The sequence below is a fragment of the Mirounga angustirostris genome, unplaced genomic scaffold, assembly GCF_029215605.1.
Source record: "Mirounga angustirostris isolate CCGP_5_RB_7025 unplaced genomic scaffold, mMirAng1.0.hap1 SCAF_7, whole genome shotgun sequence".
Lineage (NCBI taxonomy): Eukaryota > Metazoa > Chordata > Mammalia > Carnivora > Phocidae > Mirounga > Mirounga angustirostris.
This window is the reverse complement of record NW_026991715.1, coordinates 73,095,927-73,116,592: the sequence shown is the minus strand read 5'-3', so window position 1 is coordinate 73,116,592 and position 20,666 is coordinate 73,095,927. Positions and strand designations below refer to the sequence as shown.

General features: G+C 38.0%; 1 protein-coding gene and 1 long non-coding RNA gene across 16 annotated transcripts in view; one reads left to right on the top strand and one right to left on the bottom strand.

Moving 5' to 3' along the window:
• Nucleotides 1-11,533, bottom strand: part of LOC129046466 (uncharacterized) — a 111,827-nt gene extending 100,294 nt beyond the window's left edge. The window contains exon 1 of the long non-coding RNA XR_010413154.1: nucleotides 11,393-11,533. This is a non-coding gene — a long non-coding RNA (uncharacterized LOC129046466). The remainder of the gene's footprint in view (nucleotides 1-11,392) is intronic.
• Nucleotides 11,475-20,666, top strand: part of ARB2A (ARB2 cotranscriptional regulator A) — a 405,614-nt gene continuing 396,422 nt past the window's right edge. For 3 of the 15 annotated variants that reach the window (XM_064596382.1, XM_064596387.1, XM_064596378.1), the window contains exon 1: nucleotides 11,514-11,663. Coding sequence is in view for 9 of the 15 variants with exons in the window: in XM_064596384.1 (XP_064452454.1) it covers nucleotides 11,486-11,663 (178 nt within the window). In the remaining 6 variants the exon portion in view is untranslated. Of the gene's footprint in view, nucleotides 11,664-20,666 lie in introns of all 15 variants that reach the window. The other 12 variants (XM_064596384.1, XM_064596381.1, XM_054512880.2 and 9 more) reach the window with 8 other exon arrangements.

The following is a 20,666-nucleotide window of genomic DNA, read 5'->3' as shown; positions in this document are numbered from 1 at the left end:
ATGTGAGCATAACAGAAACTGGAGTAGCCATTTTGGCTAGATGAAGATGGCACATGATAAGCTTGACAGAACCACAAAAATATAGAAACCTGGGTCACTGTAAAGCCATAAAAGTCCTAGGTTGTCTACACTTAATGTGAATGAGAAATGAACTTCCATCTTGTTTAAACTGGTTATTTGGGTTTCTTAAATCACAAACAGCGAATTCTTAATATCTTAACAAATATATGATGTGGGAGAAAAATATCACATAATAAAGCCTAAGGTTACACTGTGCCTCTGAGAAAGATTAAAATTGGCTAGGAGTGTGTGTGGGGGTGCAGAACAACAGACCAGGAGGGAAATTCTCCTACATAACAAAGCCCTTCTTAGTTAGATAACTGGGGAAGACATCAGCTTACCTCTGTTTTTCAGCCCTGTAGCCTTAAGGGCACTATGACTACTAAAGGCCTTACCTATTTGACTCAAAGACACATTTTTCCCCTTGTTTAGAAAACACATCTCTGCCTATATAACTACAGAAAAAAAAACCCACTATGAAACACTCTGAGATGCACTTTTAAAAAAAGACAAATCAAAGGCTTGAAAGAAGACGGACAGTTATGTGATAAAGCAAGTCGAGGAAAATGTTAACAGTATAATCTAGGAGGTGGAGATACCTTTTAACCTTCTGTATACTTGTAAATTTTCATGATAAAATATTGGAAAGAAAAACATTCTAGTTACTGCTAAACTAGTCAACATAACCCATTTTATGAAGACATAAACAGAAAGCCGGGAATCACCAAACCAATAAAATTAAAGGATCATGATAAACAGAATATCCAACCTTAAAGAAAAAAGAGATGGTTCAGGAAACAGAAAATAACTTTCTGATGATATTGCAGAACATAAAATAGCATTCTTCTATGAAAAATAAGCAATCAGAAAATAAATATTTCTTGAAAATTAAAAATAAAGTATCTGAACCTTCAAAAAAATTCACTGACTAAAAACTGACTTGGTCATCTGGAATTTAAATAACATTGAGTTAAAATTTACTGAGTAGAAGGCACCAGTCTAAGCTCCTCACACATCAGTGCCACCATCATCATTCATTTGGATGAACCCAAGAGCCTCCTAAATTATCTACAGACTTCTACACTGACCCCTTTCAGTCAATTTTTAGAGGTGCCATAGCAATCCTTTTACAATCAGATAATGTCTCTCCTCTATTCAAAGTTCTCCAGGACTCCCCTTTTAATTCAGAGCAAAAAGTCTTTTTAAAGTGGCCTACAAGATCTGGTCTTCTGCTTTCACCCATCCCTCTTACCTCTTTTCTTGCCTTTTTCCCCTCCAGCCACACTGGCCTCCTTAGAACTTCTTAAATATGCCAGGCACACTCCAACCTTCATATGCTTTTGTTCTAGCTTTTGCACCACAGAAAGGTTTCACCTTTTCTAGACCTTCATACAAATGAATTTAGATAGTATATATCTTTTCATGTAAGGCTTCTTTCACTGGACATGTTTTGAGATTTATTCATATTGTATGTATCAGTGACTTGTTCCTTTCTATTGCTGAGTACAGGCATATACCTCAGAGGTACTGCAGGTATGGTTCTAGACCACCACAATAAAGTGAATGTCACAAATGAATTTTTTGGTTTCCCAGTATATATTAAAGTTGTATTTACACTATCCTGTAGTCTACTAAGTGTACAATATCATTATGTCTAAAAAAATGTACATACCTTAATTAATATATTGTTGCTAAAAAATGCTAACCATTATGGGTGCCTGGGTGGCTCAGCCGTTAAGCGTCTGCCTTCGGCTCAGGTCATGATCCCAGGGTCCTGGGATCGAGCCCCGCCATCGGGCTCCCTGCTCCGTGGGGAGCCTGCTTCTCCCTCTCCCACTCCCCCTGCTTGTGTTCCCTCTCTCGCTGTGTCTCTCTCTGTCAAATAAATAAATAAAATCTTTAAAAATAAAAATGCTAACCATTATCTGAGCTTTCAGTGAGTCATAATCTCTTTGCTAGGGGAATCCTGCCTCCATGTTGATGGCCGCTGCTTGATCAGGGAGATAACTGCTGAAGGTTGGGGTCTTATTTCTCAAAACAGGACAATGAAATGTGCATCATCGGCTCCTCCTTTTACAAACAATTTCTCCTCCTTTTACAAACAATTTACAAACAATTTCTACAAACAATTCTACACAATGAAGTGTGCATCACCGGCTCCTCCTTTTACAAACAATTTCTACATAGCACATGATGTTGTTTGATAGCATTATATATACAGAACTTCTTTTAACTGGAGTCAATCCTCTCAAACCCTATTGTTGCTTTATCAACTAAGTTCATATAATAATCTAAATCCTTTGTTGTCATTTCAAAAGTCTTCCTAACATCTTCACCAAGAGTATATTCCATCTAAAGAAATTACTTTCTTTGCTCATGCTTAAGAAGCAACTCCTCATCCATTAAAGTGTCATAATGAGGTCGCCTGGGTGGCTCAGTCGTGAAGCGTCTGCCTTCAGTTCAGGTCATGATCCCAGGGTCCTGGGATCGAGCCCCACATCGGGCTCCCTGCTCGGCAGGAAGCCTGCTTCTCCCTCTCCCACTCCTGCTGCTTGTGTTCCTGCTCTCTCTGTCTCTGTCAAATAAATAAATAAAATCTTTAAAAAAAAAAGTGTTATAATGAGATTGCAACAATTCAGTCATATCTCCAGGCTCCACTTCTAGTTCTCTTGCTATTTCCACTACACCAGCAATTACTTCCTCCACTAAATTTTGAGCTCCTCAAAGTCAACCACGGAATCAACTTCTTCCAAACTCTTGTTCTTGAAGATACTTTTACCTTTTCCCCACAAATCATGATTGTTCTTTATGGCATCCAGAATGTTGAATCCTTTCCAGGTTTTCAAATGACTTTGCCCAGATCCATCAGAGAACTCCTTATCTATGGCACCTATAGCCTTAAGAAATGCAGTTCCCATGTAACACTTGAAAGTTGAAACTGCTCCTTGATCCATGGGCTAAAGAATGGATGTTGTGTTAGTAGGCTTGAAAACAACATTAATTTTGTTGGACATCTCTGCCAGAATTCTTGGATGACCAGGTGCATTGTCAATGAACAGTAATATTTTGAAATAAGTCTTTTTTTTTTTTTTTCTGAGCAGTGTGAAGAGTGAAGAGACTTAAAATATTCAGTAAACCCTGCAAATAGATGTGCCATCAGCGAGGCTTTGTTGTCCCACTTATAGAACACAGGCAGAATAGATTTAAGATAACTCCTAAGGGCCCAAGGATTTTCAGAATGGTAAATAAGCATTGACTTCAACTTAAAGTTACCAGCTCATGGCCCCTAATAAGGGAGTCAGCCTGCCTGCCCTTGGAAGCTTTGAAGCCAGGCATTGACTTCTCTCTAGCTATAAAATCCCAGATAGCATCTTCTTCCAATATAAGGTTGTCTACATAGAAAATGTTGTTTAGTGTAAATGCCTCCATGAGTTATTTTAGCTAGATCTTTCAGATAACTTGCTGCTTCATCTTGAACTTTTATGTTATAGAGACAACTTCTTTCCTTAAACCTCATGAACGAACCTCTACTAGCTTCCATCTTATCTTCTGCTGTTTCCTTACCTCTCCCAACCTTCATAGAATTGAGGACAGTAGAGCTTTGCTCTGGTGTAGGTTTTGGCTTGAGGGAATGTTATGGCTGATGTGATCTTCTATCCAGACCATTAAAATTTCCTCCATATTGGCAAGACGGCAGTTTCACTTTCTTATCATTTGTGTTTTCCCTGGAGTGGGAAGACCTTTTAATTTCCTTTAAGACCTTTTCCTTTGCCTTCACAACTTGTCTAATTGTTTGACCCAAGAGGCCTAGCTTTCAGCCTATCTTGGATTTCAACATGCCTTCTTTACTAAGCTTAATCATTTCTAGCTTTTGATTTAAAGTGAGAGATGTGCAATTCTTTCTTTACTTGAACACTTAAAGGCCACTATAGGGTTACTAATTGGCTTAATTTCACCATTTTTGTTCTTCAGAGAATACGAAGGTCTGAGGAGAGGGAGAGACGGGAATGGCTGGTTGGTGGAGCAGTCGGGAGACACCCAACATTAATCAGTTAAGTTCACCATCTTATATGGGAATGGTATGTAGCACCCCAAAACAATTACAATAGCAACATCAAAGATCACTGATCACAGATCACCATAACCAATATAATGAAAAAGTTTAAAGTAATTGTTAGAATTACTAAAATGTGAGTTATGAAGGGAGCAAATGCTGTTGGAAAAATGGTGTTAATAGACTTGCTCAATGCAAGGCTGCAACAGACTCTTAATTTGTAAAAAATACATTATCTTCAAAGCACAGTAAAGTGAGGTATACCTGTAGTATTCTATTACAATTTGATGGACACCTGGATTATTTATAGTTTAGGGCTATTATGAATAAAACTTCTATGAACATTCTTACACATTGTAATTATTGGCTTTTTAGGTATACGTCTGCTTTTTTTTTTTTTTTAGTGGTTCCTCTAAGTATTAAATATATACCCTTAACTTTCTAGAGTGTTTAGGTCCATTTACTTCTTACCTCATCCTGCCCTAGGTAATACAGCTTTCCTATGTATTACATCAACAGACCTAATAAACTTCACCAGATAATGCTAAAATTTTTGTTTTAAAGTTCTATGTATTTTAATGAAATTAAGAGGAAAAATAATATATTTACTGAGGTGTTTTCTATTTCTGATGCTTCTTCTTTCTCAAGATCCTAATCTCCATATGGTTTTATTTCCCCTCCATTAGCATTTCTTGAAGATCTGCTTATGGTACAGTCTGTTATTTTTGTTTCACCTGAAAATGTCTATTTCACCATTCTTGAAGGTATTTCACTAGATAGAGAATTCTGGACTGACTACCTTTTTATTTGAGCACTTGAAAGATGATCTAATCTCTTCTGGCTTCCACTGTTTCCGATGAGAAGACAGTGATCATATAGATCATTGTTCTATATACATGTGTCATTTTATTCTGTCTGCTTTCAAAATCTTCTCTGTAATGTTGTTTTTGAGAAATCTGTGTTATGCATAGGTAGGATACAAATGTATTTGTATCTATCTATCTCCAAGTTCATGGACTCTCTCCTCACAATCTCCATTCTGCTGTTAAGCCCAACCAGTGGATTTTTTATAATTTCATATTATTTTCCCATAACAGAATTTCCATTTGGTTCTTTATTACACTTTTTATGTCTCTCCTGAGATTTCCTGTATTTTCATTCTGTATGAGTATACTTTCCTCTCTGTCATTAAGCATAGTTATAATAGCTTTTTAAAGTCTTGTTTGATGATTCCAATGAGTCATCTTGAGATCAGTTCCATTGTGTCTTTTCTCTTCAGAATGGGTAACTATGTTGGGGGAGTCTTCAGGACCATGCCTACCTCTGGAGATTAACTAGAACTCACAGGACTCATTACATACTTGTACTTATAGCTAAGATTTATTACAGTATGTAGTGTGTGTGTAAGAAAGCTCATTATAAGGATGTGGCAATGTATCTTAAAAGCCTACTGACCACATTTAACATCCAATATATCAAGTTTCATTGAATACTGAGAGGGAGAATAAGTTTCTGAGGATATTTGGGAATAACCAGGTTGCCCACAATGGCAACATCAGTACATAAGAGGATTAGAATGAAGAAGAGTGAGAGTAAGTTTTGTGCTTATAGAAATAATCATAGAAAATCAGAAATAATTTCAGACTAGATATAAGCTGGAAGGGAAAGTTAATAAATTAAAGAGAAAAAGTACCAGGAAGAGACTGAAGAATTACTCAGTAGTAATAACCCAATGAGGAAGTACCATTCCAACCTTGAAAACATGATTTTTATAGATATTACATAAGATTTTAAACTTTATAGTTTCTGTAACATAAATATTTGGATGTAACTGATATATTGTATGTGCAGCACTTGGGTGATGTGGGATAACAAGCAGTAAAATCTAGATTTTTTTCTACTACTACAATCCAAACCTGCTTTGTCAGATCTTCTTCCCTATCCCTGGATTTTATGCTAGGCATGCATTATGGCATTTCTGGTCACAGCAGGATATTTTCAAATGTCTAATTTTTTAAAAAAAAATTTATTGTTATGTTAATCACCATACATCATTAGTTTTTGATGTAGTGTTCCATGATTGTTTGTGCATAACACCCAGTGCTCCATGCAGAACGTGCCCTCTTTAATACCCATCACCAGGCTAACCCATCCCCCCACCGCCCTCCCCTCTAGAACCCTCAGTTTGTTTTTCAGAGTCCATCGTCTCTCATGGTTCATCTCCCCCTCCGATTCCCCCCCTTCATTCTTCGTGGAATATGATCTCAAAGTCGCTTTAAATGTTTTCTATTCTTTGCCCCATTGCTTCCTTCGTTTCTTTAATGTTTTGTCTTCCACTCTTTTCCGCCTTCTCTGATTTTAATTGGACATTTTATGTGATTTCAGTTTCTTTCCTCTCCCCCCTCAGCATATGACTTTTTTTAAACTTTTAAAGCAGTTGCCCTAGAGTACGCAATATACATTGACAACTTATCTAAGCCCACTTTCAAATTAACACTATACACCTTCATGGATAGTGAAAGTGCAGAGTATTTTCAATTCCTCCCTCCTGTCCTTTGTAACAGTGCAGTCATTCATTTCACCTATCCACAAGTACTAATTATAGAACACAATGTTGACAGTATTATTTTGAACAGTATTATCTGTCATATTAATTTAGAATAAGAAAAACAGATTTAATTTTACCTTTATTTATTCCTTAATTTTTTTTTTTTTTTAAATGTAGAACCAAGTTTCCAACCTATAACATTTCTATCTCTTTGAAGAACTTCTTTTAACATTTCTTGCAGTTCAGGTCCACTGGTGATAGTTTTAGACAGACAAAAATGAAGGGAAACTGTCTTTATTTTTCTTCTACTTTTTTAAGAATAATTTCACTGGATATCAAAATCTATGTTTTTTTTTTTTTTTCTTTCAACACTTTAAATATTTCACTCTACTCTCTTCTTGCATAGTTTCTGAAGATAAGTCCAATGTAATTCTTATCCCCTTTTCTCTGTAGGCAAGGTTGTTTTTCCCCTGTCTGGCTTCAAGATTTTCTTGTTCTTGATTTTTTGCTGTTTAGAATATATATGTCCAGGTATAGATTTTTTCTTATTTATCCAGTTTGCAGTTCTCTATGCTTCCTGGATCTGTGGGTTTTGTGTCTGCGTTAATTTTAGAAAATTCTCAGTCATTATTTCTTCAAATAGTTCTTTTATTCCTTTCTTTCTTACTTCTCCTTCTAGGTTTCCTATTATGCCTATGTTACACGTTTTGTCATTTCCCTGGAGTACTTGGATATTCTCTTATTTTTTTCATTTTTTTTCTCTTTGCATTTCAGTTTTATAACTTTTTTTTTAAGATTTTATTTATTTGTTTGACAGAGAGAGATAGTGAGAGCAGGAACACAAGCAGGAGGAGTGGGAGAGGGAGAAGCAGGCCTCCCGCCGAGTAGGGAGCCTGATGCGGGGCTCAATCCCAGGACCCTGGGATCATGACTTGAGCCGAAGGCAGACGCTTAATGACTGAGCCACCCAGGCACGCCAGTTTTATAACTTTATACTGACATATTTCAACCTACATTTTCTACTTGGCTGTGTCCAGTATACTTATGAGCCAATCAAAGATATTTTTCATTTCTGTTCATGTGTTTTAGTTTTCTAGCATTTCCTCTTGATTCTTCCTTAGTGTTTTCATTTCTCTGTTTATAGTCCCCTTCTGTTCCTACATGTTGTACACTTCCCCCAGCAACTTCAAAGACTAGAGTGGGATGGGGTTGAGTATTTTCATTCCTCTAGATTGATAAACCTCCAGTTGGTTAGGTAAAATAGTTCCCCTTAATGGCAGGGTTGATAAAGAAAACAGATAGCTCTAGGCATATTTCAAAATGGCCACTTTTCCTCTTCCCCTGACAGAAGAGGATTTTTCTCCTATTTTCACAGTAAAAACCTGGTAGAGCTTCTAAAGGTAAAATTCAGGAAAATGTGGGTGGTCTCCCTATCCCCACAAGTGGAACCACTTGAGGTTTTTAACTCTCAAGCTAGTTCATGAGTTTAAATTCTCATGGTAGTCCACAGTGAGCCTTCAGCAATTTATCAATCGCAGTTTAGGGTGTTCCTACCCATACTGACTCCTGCTGCCAACTTCTGCTCCCTCTAAACTGTGCTCTTTAATTGCCTGTCTCTTCAATTTGGGAGTCAGTAATTTTCCTGCTGACCTCAATCTTTCATGGATCTAGAAAGAGTTGCTGATTTTTAGTTCAGCTTTTTTCTTATTGTGAGGATGGAAGTGACTGACCAAGCTCCAAACTCTTTACATATTGGACTGGAAGCCTCTAACTTACTTTAAAGTGTCCTCTTTCCTAGCATAGGCCTGACCCACAAATATGACTGGAAGGAAGAGGGTAAATCTGTTTTGTCTTGGTTCTACCACATTTTACTTCTCTGCGTTCCACACTCAACTCTGTTACCTTGAAGCCCATTAGCATCAGCTTAGGGGTGGGAGAAGAAAAGGCTAAAGGAAAACCATGGTGCCCTCTGTAATAACTGCCTAAGAGCTGATGGTTTTGAAGATTTTGGAGATTCACCCAAATTCTGGAACTCCAACACTGCCATTGCCAGATACACAGAATGAATGCTCCAGCCGGCATGTCAAAATTTCCATGCACATCCTCTCCTGGTGGCTTCGCACAACTTCATTCTGCTCCCTGGTTGCTTTTCCTTTCTTTCATTCTACTAGAAACACTTCACTTCTTTTTCAAAACAATTCTAGTAGTGCTACGAGTTGAAATGTGTCCCCTTGAAAAGATACAATAAAGTCCTAAGCCCAGTACCTCACAAATGACATTATTTGGCAATAAGGCCATTAGATAATCAAGTTAAAATGAGGTCACTGGGGTGTACCCCAATGCAATATGACTGAGTCCCTACACAATGGCAAAAATTTGGATGCAGAGGCAATACACAGGGAGAATGCCATGAGAAGATACTGGTAGAGACTGGAATAATGCATCTACAAGCTAAGGGACATCAAAGATTCTGGCAAACCACCAGATTCTAGAAGAGGGGCATGGAAGAATATTTCCCTCCAGTGCTCAGAAAGAACCAACATTGCCTACACTTTCATCTTGAACTTCTAACTTCCAGAAATGTGAGGCAGTAATTTTTTGTTGTGAAGTCACCTAGTTTAAGGTACTTTGTTATTGGTAGTCCTTGAAAATGAATACAGCAGCCATGTACCAACATGTCTACTAGCTGTTGGGAAAACTCGACAGTTTTTATCTCTTTGTCATCACAGGCACCCTCAGTCGGTCTCTTCCCTTTAAATATTTCCAGGCAAGAGAGCTGGGTAATCACCTCTGGGACTGCCATTTCCCAAACTCCAAGGTTACTGGTCAAGCCTCACCCCACCACATCTCCAAATCTCTTATATCCCTCTTCCTCAGGGGCAGCAAGGAGTGGCCGGGGGCCAGATAATGTAGGATCTTAGAGTTTTATGAAAACAATTTTGGATTTTCTTCTACTTGAGTAGAGAAGCTCTTAAGAGTTTTGACCGGGAAAGTAACACATTCTGACATGCATTTTAGAAGCATTTCTACAGCTGCCAAATGGAGGCTAGACTGTAGGAAGGCAAAAATAGAAGTGTGTAGAACAATTAAGAGGCAATTACAGCATCCATTGAGGAGTAGAATAATGCTGTATAGGTGTTGAGAACTGATTAGGTTTAGGATACCCTTCGAAAAAAGAGCCAACAGATTTTGCTGAGGGACTGGACATGGAATGTTAGAGAAAGAGGAATCAGGATAATCTGAACAACTGTAAGAATCTAATGCCATTTACTGAAATGGAGAGATATGCAATAGGAAACAGGTTTTGGAGGTAGAAAATATAGAGTTTGACACACATATTAAATATCCTAGTAATATGTTGAATAAGAAGTTGGATATGTGAGTATAGTAATCAGAGAAGTCAGGGCTGGATATGTATATTTGGAAGCCATCAGCATAGTGAAGTTATGTAAAAGACAATGAAGGAAATGGATGAGATCACCTGCGGAATGAGGACAGATAAAGAAGGGAACAGGTTGGGGCACCTGGGTGGCTCAGTCGGTTAAGCGTCTGCCTTCGGCTCAGGTCATGATCCCAGGGTCCTGGGATCGAGCCCCGCATCGGGCTCCCTGCTCAGTGGGGAGCCTGCTTCTCCCTCTCCTCCCCGCTCAGTGTTCTCACTCGCTATCTCTGTCTCTGGCTCTCAAATAAATAAATAAAATCTTTAAAAAAAAAAAAAGAAAAAAAAAAAAAAAAAGAAGGGAACAGGTCTAGAGCATAATAACATTTAGAAATCAGGAAGAGGGGCGCCCGGGTGGCTCAGCCGGTTAAGCCTCTGCCTTCAGCTCAGGTTATGATCCCAGGGTCCTGGGATCCACCCGCCCAACCCCAGTCATGCTCCCTGCTCAGCGGGGAGCCTACTTCTCCCTTTCCCTCTGCCTGCTGCCCCCCCTGCTTCTGCGCTGTCAAATAAATAAATAAAATCTTAAAAAAAAAAGAAAAAAAAAACCAGGAGGAATCAAGCAAAGGAGAATCAAAAGAGCACCATGATTTCACAAAAGTCAAATGAAAAATGTGTATCAAGTTTCAAGTAGAAGATGTAATTAAACTGTGTCAAATGCTGCTGAATGGTTAAGATGAAGATTAAGAGTTGTCCCTTGGATTTCTGATTGCTTAAATGCCCGGATATTGACACACAAACTCTCCTTTTATTCTAACATTTCAACTACCTAAGAGGTCTCACATTCAAGTGTGTATAAGAATTAAAGATCTCGACTTTATTTTTAGCATTATGTATTCTGTACTTTGTAGGACATTTAAAGGATTTTCCTGAGAAATTTTTACTACCAGGAATTTTCCCATAAAGGCTGCGTTTCCAAAACTGTTTCTCATTCATCCCACTAGTACTCAGGAAATAGGAAAAGAGCAGGGTCAGGGAGCCAAACCTTAATTTCTTACTTTATAAGTCATAATTTTGAAGTAAATTTAATCTTCCAAATCTAGAAGTTTCGACCTTCTGTCTTTTCTGGAGCGGAATGGAGTGGGTAAAGATGAATAAAACATGAGTGGGAGAGTGGGCAATTGGCTGCATGGACAGTCTCACAACTACTTTTTAATTTTCTCTTGGAGAACGAGGCTGCAAGGTGGCCCCATCCTCAAGGCTACTCAGGAAGCGGGGTCTCCCGCTTTAGAAAAAAAGGGTGAAGGAAAAAGCGAGCAAGGCCAGGGGGAAATAACAGGACAACTCTTACCTCCCACAAGCCTTTCCCAGCCCACTTAGTTCCACAGGAACCAACCTAGCGACCACGCTCCGCCCATTTCCGGATTGTCGCAGCCGTCGTCGCATGCGCAATGACGTCTCAGTCGCCTGCGGACCCCGGAAGTGCAGCTCGAACTTGGTCGGGGCGCGGATCCCGAGAGGGAAAGTCATAACAACCGCACGAGGGAGTTCGTCTGGCGAGCTGGAAGGCCACGCCTCCTCCCGCCTCCCCCCGCAGCCCTGTAGCTGGGGGCAGAGCTCAGGTAGGACCTGCGTTTGCGGGGATATGAGCTCCGGGGGCAGGCCCGGGCGGAAATCAGAGGAAGGGGCTGGCCTGGTCGGTCTCGGGCGGGGATTGTTGGCCCCGGGGCCGCAGGCTTCCCACAGATCACGCTGCGTGCCTTGCGCACAGGTGTACCCAATTTAGGGACCCCGCCGAAGGGCAGGTTCCACCTGCCATTTTCACTTATGAGGCGGGGCAGAACACGTGCGTTCCCTGGTTGACTGTCCTTACAAGTGAACATGTGGAGTTCGGTGAGCCCTAGAGACCATAGAGTAATGGGCCCTCGTATGCTTTCTCAGGAGGGACGGTATTTATTGTTTGATTAAACATTTTTTCTACAGAAATTATAATCAATGGCTGAAGCTTTACCAGATGCCATTCACTGCAGACAGAAAATTAAAGTGCAGTTATAAAATTCTCTCAAAACTTGTAACATGTATGTATGGGCGCTGGTGGGACATTTGACTGGAATGGATTTTTAAACTTTTGACTTTGAAATAAAGTTAGGTATATATTGGAAACACTCTTTTCTCTCCCTCATCCAGAGATTTAACATATTCTTCTCATGCTCCACAGTGTGTATCTCTTGGGCCAAGAAATTGGTTACTTAACTTTTGTCTGTATTTATTAACAACTAGTGTTCTTGCATTTGTGTATTTCCCTACCTCTGAGAAGTTGTAGAGGGAAAATCCTGTGGTTTTTAGACTAGCAAGTGCCTTGTAATGTTCATCCAAACAGATGCACTGTGATGTTTATTATGCAACACATGGTATCTTTTTGTTTTAAAGCAGTGTTAGAGGTAAATTCTTTATACTTATACTTTATTCCATATTGTCAGGGGCGGATATACTGTATTCATTTAGGGTATTTAGAAACAGAGAGCAAGCACTGTTTGAAGTGCCTAATTAAGGTATTATTGTCAGTGCTGGTACCAGGTTTCTATCTGACTTCTTAAACTAGGTGCTCCTCCCACTTTAATCATTCCCATTCTGGATGGCTTTGAGGCAGTGGCTGGTGGCTGTTCAAGGCTTGTAGATGGTAGAATAGTACCAAGACCAAAAGGAAAATATGATTTTATGCTGTGAGCATCACATCTGTTTATTCATTTAACAAATATTTATTGGCCACCCTCGATGTGTCAGGTGGAGTTCTAGGTGATGGGGGTACATAGTGAACAAAATAGACAAAGTCCTTTGGCGCGAGCCAAGCTACTCATGCTGTTTGACAAAGTCCAAGTATGGGGGACGATCCTGAAAACAGGAGACTCCACAGCTGGCTCCTGCTATTCTCTTTCATTTTGTTTATGGCAATCTTTATAATTGTGGGAATATTTCTGGGCTGGCTCCTGCTATTCTTTTTCATTTTATTTATGGCCATCTTTATTAATTGTGGGAATATTTCTGGGGTTTCATGATAAAGTGACTACTCACCTTAGTTACGCCTATCTAAGCAATCATAATGAAACTAATTCCACAAAGAATTAGTTTCTATAGAACAAAATAACAAAAGGGTCACGCTCTGTCTAGCACCTTTCTCTTTGCGTATTGTTTTTAGTTTTAGCGAAAGCCAATAAGCAGAAATCAATAAAGGTCATGTTAATCATTACAAAGGAAAAATGAAAGAAGGCTATGGCTGTAATCCAGAAAATGATCTAAGATTTGGAAAGACAAAAATATCCTAACGTATAAATAAAGTTCCTCTGAGACTGTCAGGAGGAAATGCTTGCAACCTGACCTTGTGTCTGTGTCTCCTCATTCGCCGACGCCGTCCTTTCCTACGAGAGACCCACCCTGGCTGGAGCTGGACTCCGGCAGTCCTTGTGCTCCTGGAATTTACATTGTCGTGGATGGAGAAAAGAATTAACAAGTAAACGTGTATACCAGGTAGTGATAAAATCTATGAAGAAAAATAAAGCTCTTTATGCGGAGAGAGAATTACAGAGGATACTATTTTATATAGGATCGTCAAGCTTAGCCTCTTTGATAAGGGAACATATGAGTAGACATCTGAATAAAATGAGAGCGTGAACTCTGCAGGTATGAGGGAGATGGGTGTATTAGGATAGCAAAACGTGGTGAGGCAAGAGTATGTTTGGTATATCCGAGAATAGCAATGATGTAGGCATGGAGGCATTAGGGTTTAAAAATCTCGAAAATGAGTATTTATTCAGTGGTTTGGTGTGTGCATGAGAGATCTTACTTATTGACAGACTATTTTTTTCAACTTTCCCAGACAGCTCTATGAGGACAATCTGAAGTCCTTAGATATTTAGAGATGTTTCCATGCTCTTCATTGGCACTAATGAAGTTAAGCACCATTTACTCAGTTGATACATTACTTGTGCTGTCTTAGATAAGGTTTGCACAGTAGCCATGGATAACTAAATAGCAACTACTTTTCTACCCTATTGTAAAGTTTACTTTTCATTCATCTTTTTTACTGCGGTAAAATATACATAACATAAAATTTACCATTTTAAACATTTTTAACTGTGTATATGAGTGGTACTAAGTACACTCACCCTGTTATGCAATCATCACTGTCATCCATCTCCAGAACTTTCCATCTTCCTCAACTGAAAATCCATACCCTTTAAACATTAACTCTCTGTCCCCCCCTCCCTTTAGCCTCTCACAACCTTTTACTTTCTGTTTCTGAATTTCCTGACTCTACTCAAGGTAACTCATATGAATGGAATCGTACAATATTTATCCTTTTGTGACTGGCTTATTTCACTTAACATTATATTTTCGAGGTTCACCCATGTTGTATTGTGTTTTCTTTATAAGGTTGATATTCCATTTTATGTGTATACCACATTGTTTTTTAAATCATTTTGACCATAGATGCTTGTGTTGCTTTCATCTTTTGTCTATTGTGAATAAGGGTTGCTCTGAACAGGGGTGTGCAAATACCTGTTTGAGTTTCTGCTTTCATGTCTTTTGGCTATATACCCAGAATTGGATCAAATGTCAATTCTGTATTTAATTTTTTAGGAATCACCTTACTATTATCCACAGTGGTTGTACTGTTTTACATTCGTACCAGCAATGAGCAGAGGTTGCAATTTCTCTACGTCTTCAAAAATACTTTTTCACATCTTTGCCAAACACATTCTCTCTCTCTCTCTCTTTTTTTTTTATTTTGATAATAGTTATCCTAATGGGTGTGAAGTAGGATCTCCTATGGTTTTGATTTTCCTAACGATTGGAGGTGTTAAACATCTTTTCATATGCTTTGGGGCCATATGTATATCTTCTTTGGAGTGCTATTCATTTATTTTAAGATTGATTTTAATAGAAATTTTTGGATTTTTTTTTTTTTTTTGGTGAATCGTCTAAAGGTTAAGAAGGCAGCCCCACTATGTTTCCTTTGGAATTTTTAACCCTACAATACTATAATTGTAAAAATTTCAATTATCTATAGACAAGTATCTATAGTAACTCCAAACTTAGAAATAAAAAAGACCATAAAGCATCTTTAATAACAATGAATGAACCTTTGAGTATCAGATTGTGATAAAAACAGTTCAGAAAAGCCAAGGATCATTCTGACCTGCTTTGATTTTTTTTTTCTTTTAATTAGAAGGAAAGGAGTATATTGATTGGCTGACTGTGTCTATGAAGTCGATCTCTTTTTTCTGGGACTTGGAAGCCTGGAAACAAACAGTAGAGACAAAAATGGTGAAACAGGGTCACCTGGGTGGCTCAGTCAGTTAAGCGTCTGACTCTTGATTTTGGCTCAGGTCATGATCTCAGGGTTGTGAGATCGAGTTCCGCATCCAGCTGTGTGCTGGGCATGTAGCCCACTTAAGATTCTCTTTCTCCCTCTGTTCTTCCCCCTCCCTTAAAAAATGGTGAAACAGAAAAAAGAAGTATTGGGTAGCAGTATAGCAATGGGATGTGGGTAGGTGGGGAGTGGCAAAGGACATCAGTAACAGTGATGGACAATAAGCAGCAGAACTGGCAGCAGAGGAGATAAGTTTCAGCAACCAAGGTGACAAACTAATACAGCTCCACAGATTGGAATGGGATGGGGGATGAGGTGAGAGAGAGCAAATCACCAGCTACATCTCAACATATGGTTCTGAAGTCAGCCATTTGGCCTTGAGTAGTTCAGTAAGACCTACTGTGTATCAGTGCAATGTGTCTGTCAGTTCATCTGGCTCAGTAGTCAATGTTTGGAAGGTGTGCAGTGTGTACAGTCCTGCAGGAGTAAGCTAAGTTTTTCAGACAATGTATCACATTATTTCCATCCATAGAATAATGAGGTTTACTTAAGTAATTTAATGAGTAATTGTGCAGTTTAATAGTGTTCAGCATTGTTAAAAAAGGTGGTTTTTTTTTTTTTTTGGATTATTTTTATGAGAAGGAAAGGAATTTTTTTTGTCCAGAATAGCTAATGGTCTAGTAGTTCAAGGTAACACCTTTTCTTTCTTTCTTTTTTTTTTTTTTTAACTATTGAATGACTTTGTACACTATCATTGTCTAAAAAATACTCTTGGGGTACTACATTTAGCTAACTATTTCAGTTATAAAGCTCAGTTAAGCCGATTAATTTAAAGTAATGAATGAAAAATTGTACCACAATTTTGCTCATAACTCTTTGGCAAATTAAAATCGATTAATTTGGTACAGATGAGATGGCAGATGACTGACTTGCTCAAGGTTTCACAGCTAAGTTAAAGACAAGGCAGAGACAGCAGTACTGTGCTGCTTTCTCTGATATTGTATTGTTGTCTCCTTTTTGGGGGAATAGTTCATTTTTGCAGTGTAGATAATGTAGATAATTTTGCTGTAGAGAAAAATATCACTGTGAAGACACATCATTGAAGCAAAGCATTTATTTTATGTTTCCATTTTTATATAGCAGATAGGATATTTATTTTAAGCATAGTCTAGATTGATAATGTACTCAGGGTTGATTTGTTTGGAGGTTGGAGAGATGCTAATAAGACTAAGATTTTGGATTTGGGCCCTTGTAAGGCCCTCTACGAGCTCATTACAGAAATGATCATAACTAATACCCAACAGTGTAACTATTAACTGTTGTAGGGTGTGGCTGATATTCTTATCCCCTGCTAATCACATTTCCCTCATACGCCTTTTGGCATCAGAAAGTAGCAAAAATGATACTATATGTGGCTAAACACACGACTTCTATTTAAAAAAACAATTCAGAGTTAATATTAAGGTAATGAAGGAGTGTTAAGTGATACCCTTTTCAGGTATAAAGCATAGCTTGGTTTTGTGTGCCTTGTTTAGAATATGGACAGGCTAGAATTATAACCAAAATTGCAACTCAAAGTAAGGCATTTTTAAAAAGTTAAAAGTTTGATTGAGATAGTGACATACTCTCTTGATTTGAATTACCCATTCTTCATGGTATCATCATTTTTGTGTATATTATGGAAATTATTATAGTACTAACTCAAGTTGTTTGGAAATTAATCATCTTGATTCATTTGCTTTTACACTCTCTAATGTTGGAGTATTTATCTTAGGCTTGGTTTTGGAAAATACTTTTGACCTGATTCCACTTTCTGGGAAATTATTATTCTGTGGGATCACTGGAGTCTTATTTTTATTACTGATATATCTGTTTTTGCCCTGGAAGTTATTGAGCTATATGGGAGAAATATGAGATAATTATACCCTCTATAATACTGCACCGAGCAGAGTTTGCAAATTGGAGATCTCCAGGCTAAATGGACCTGCACAATCTTTGATGTTGTAAAATTAGTTTTCAGCTAATTTAAGTAAATATCTAGGTTTTTTGTTTCCCCTGAGAAATAGAAAGTTCCAGTCACACTGGGTCTTCATTCTGTGAAGCAACAGTGGGGCAAATTGCAACTCGCTTGAAATGAGCTATGTGTTTTCCAGTTTGTTGCAGGCTTTACATTCATACAGTGTAATCTTATGCCTTATAGGACTCACTGCCTGTATTGACTGTTAACTTTCTGGTGTCTATAGACATTTAAATTTTTGATTCCTGAATTATACAGACTTTAAATGGGTAATTGTTTGTCTTTGCCTTTCTATGGCTATATTGCACCCTTTCACTTTTATTTTCTTGATACCTCCAGTGATTGGGGTGCGGCATTCAGTGTAGACTCCCTCTTAGAGTGACAGCTTATGCTGTAAAATAGATTTTTTTAAATTCCAGTGTGCTGAAGTAACCTCCCCTAAGCTGCTGTCAAGGCTGTAGTAGGGTCTTTCCTATAGGTTGGATTATGGCCAGAATTTTAAACCGGTTGGCTCTAGGTTTGGATCCAACAAAAATTGGATTTACTAGAGACCATTTTGCACCTTTTTTTTTTTTTTTTTTTTGCCAGCATGAAAGCATTTTTTATTTGTACACTGTTCTTTTAGAATTTTTCCTACTTTTTTCTAGGTTACTAATATGATGAATCAATTTGTGCTGATGTATTTGACAGACAATTGTGATTAGAATATTATTGTTTATAGGTAGTATTTTGTTATTTTGGATCAGTGTGAGTGATTATAATGGCGGAAATTTTATCTGCATTAGGAATACTACAAGTACTTTTAAAAAACTAGACATTTCAGTTTTATCATTAAAAACAAACTATTGAAAACAAGCTTATTTATTCTGAATATTTCCTTCAGTAGGAAGCATGCATAATTAGTTTTATCCAAACAAGCATATGTGTTTGTGTTTTTAACTGTTCTAATTAAAAATGTAAGGTTTCTCTCTTTCTTTCTCAATGAAGAAAGACTTTCAGCCAGATCAACCGTTAATTCTGAAAATATTAAGCTATGTAAGCTAATTTTTTAAGTCCAAAGACAGTAAAAGAAAACATTCTTGTTTTGGTAAATCTAAAGGAAGCTCCTTCCTTACATAGGAGATAAATTATTGCTGAATTGGAAAATCAAGCAATTCAGGGATGATAATGAATGAATCTGGGAGCTTTAGTGGTGTTCACTAGTTCACTTGGGGTTTAACTACATGTCGTCTGTACCTATGTAACAAATGATCCCAAAATTTAACAGCTTAAAATGAAAAATATTTATTATTTCACACAGTCTCTTAGAGCCAGAAATTTAGGGTCAGCTTAGGCGTGGTTCTGATTTAGGATTTCTCATGAGGTTGTAGTTACAGTGTCAACTAGGGTTTCAGTCATCTGTAGTTTGACTGGGTCTGTAAGATCCACTTCCAAGCTCACTCCTGTGGCTGTTGGCAGGAAGCTTCTCTTAAGTACCAGTTGGGCCCCTCCATAGGGCTGGTCACAACATGGCTTCCCAAGACCGAGTGATCTGATAGAATGAGAGAGCACCCAAGATGGAAGCCACAATGTTATAATTTCTCAGGTGTGATACTATCACTTCTCCTGTTTAGTATTGGTCATACAAGTCAACTCCGCCATTGTGTGGGAGGAGACTACATGAAGATGTGAATAATAGGAGGTGGGAAGTTGGCTGCCACTGTCTGCCCTCCATCCTCCAGGGGTTCATGTTCTTCCCACATGCAGAGTTCACCCAGTGCTTCCCAAGGCCTAACATGTCTCATTCTGTTACTATATCATCTTAAAATGCAGAATTTCATCATCTAAATCAGGTCTGGGCTTAGATGTGGTTACTTGGGTGTTTTTCCTCAAGCACAGCTCTTTGAGTACCATCCTGCTCCATCTGCCTCTCCCCACCTGCAATACCGAACATACAGTGGGGGACAGGTATAGGATAACTGCTATAGATAGTTTTGTTCTAAAAGGGGAAAAATGGAAGATGCAAAGGTGTCCTTAGTTCATAGCAATTCTGAGATCCAGATGGGCACATACTGGAAGTTTCTTGATTAGATCTTAAGCCTGGGAATAATTCTTTATGATTCTTCGCCTTACCTTCTGTGCTTTTTCTTGTACCTCTGTCTTTTCTCATGAAACATAGCAGATGTTTCTAAGGTGAGTTTTTTTTCAGCTTTCTGTCAGTGGAATTTTGGGGTCCCAAAAGTCTCTCTTCATTTAAGATATATTAAATCTTTTATATATTAAATAAAAAGAGTAGTCTTTTATAAATCTTGTGGATGTTACGTGAATTCTATTGAGATGTATTCCTTTGAGCAAAAATCACACACACTTTTTTTTGAGATAAATCCTTGTATACATTGGGTTTCTAGTAACAAGGCTGAGGGATAATGCCCTTAATTTTGTAGAAGCTTTATTGTTTGAGCTTTATTGTAATGTCTTTCAAGGGCCTTTTGGCTGACTGACTAATAGTCTGAGGCACCACCTTTAATATTTTTGAAGTTGTAATGAAAGAGTTTTCAGTCATACCCTCAGCCTCATTGTTGAATGATGTTTTCCTGGTAGTGCCCTGGATTTTTTCTTTGCTCAGAAAACATTTCTTAATTTTAGCATCATTTGCCTAATTTTCTTTTAATATATTTTGTTTTTTAGAACAGTTCTAGGTTCACAGCAGAATTGAGTAGAAAGTTAAGAGATGTCCCATATAGCTCCTGCCCCTACACTTGCACAGCTTCTCCTGTCAGTGTTCCACATCAGAGTGGTGTATTTGTTATAACTGATTAACCTATGTTGACATATCATTATCATCCAAAACCCATAGTTTATACATTAGGGTTCAGTCGTGGTGTTATGCATTCTGTAGGTTCAGGCAAATGTGTAATGACATATATCCACAATCATAGTATTGTAGAGAATAATTTCACTGCACTAAAAATAGTTTCACTACCTCGTTTATCCCTCCTTTCCCCAACCCCTGCCAACCACTAAACTTCTGATTGTGTCTATAGTTTCATCTTTTCCAAAGTGTCCTAGAGTCAGAATCATATAGTATGTAGATATCCTTTTCGGATTGGCTTTTTTCACTTAGTAATAGGCATTTAAAATTCCTCCCCTATATTTTCATGGTTTGATTTATTTATTTATTTATTTTATTTTTTATTTTTTTATTTTTTAAAGATTTTATTTATTTGACAGAGAGAGAGAGCGAGAGCAGGAACACAA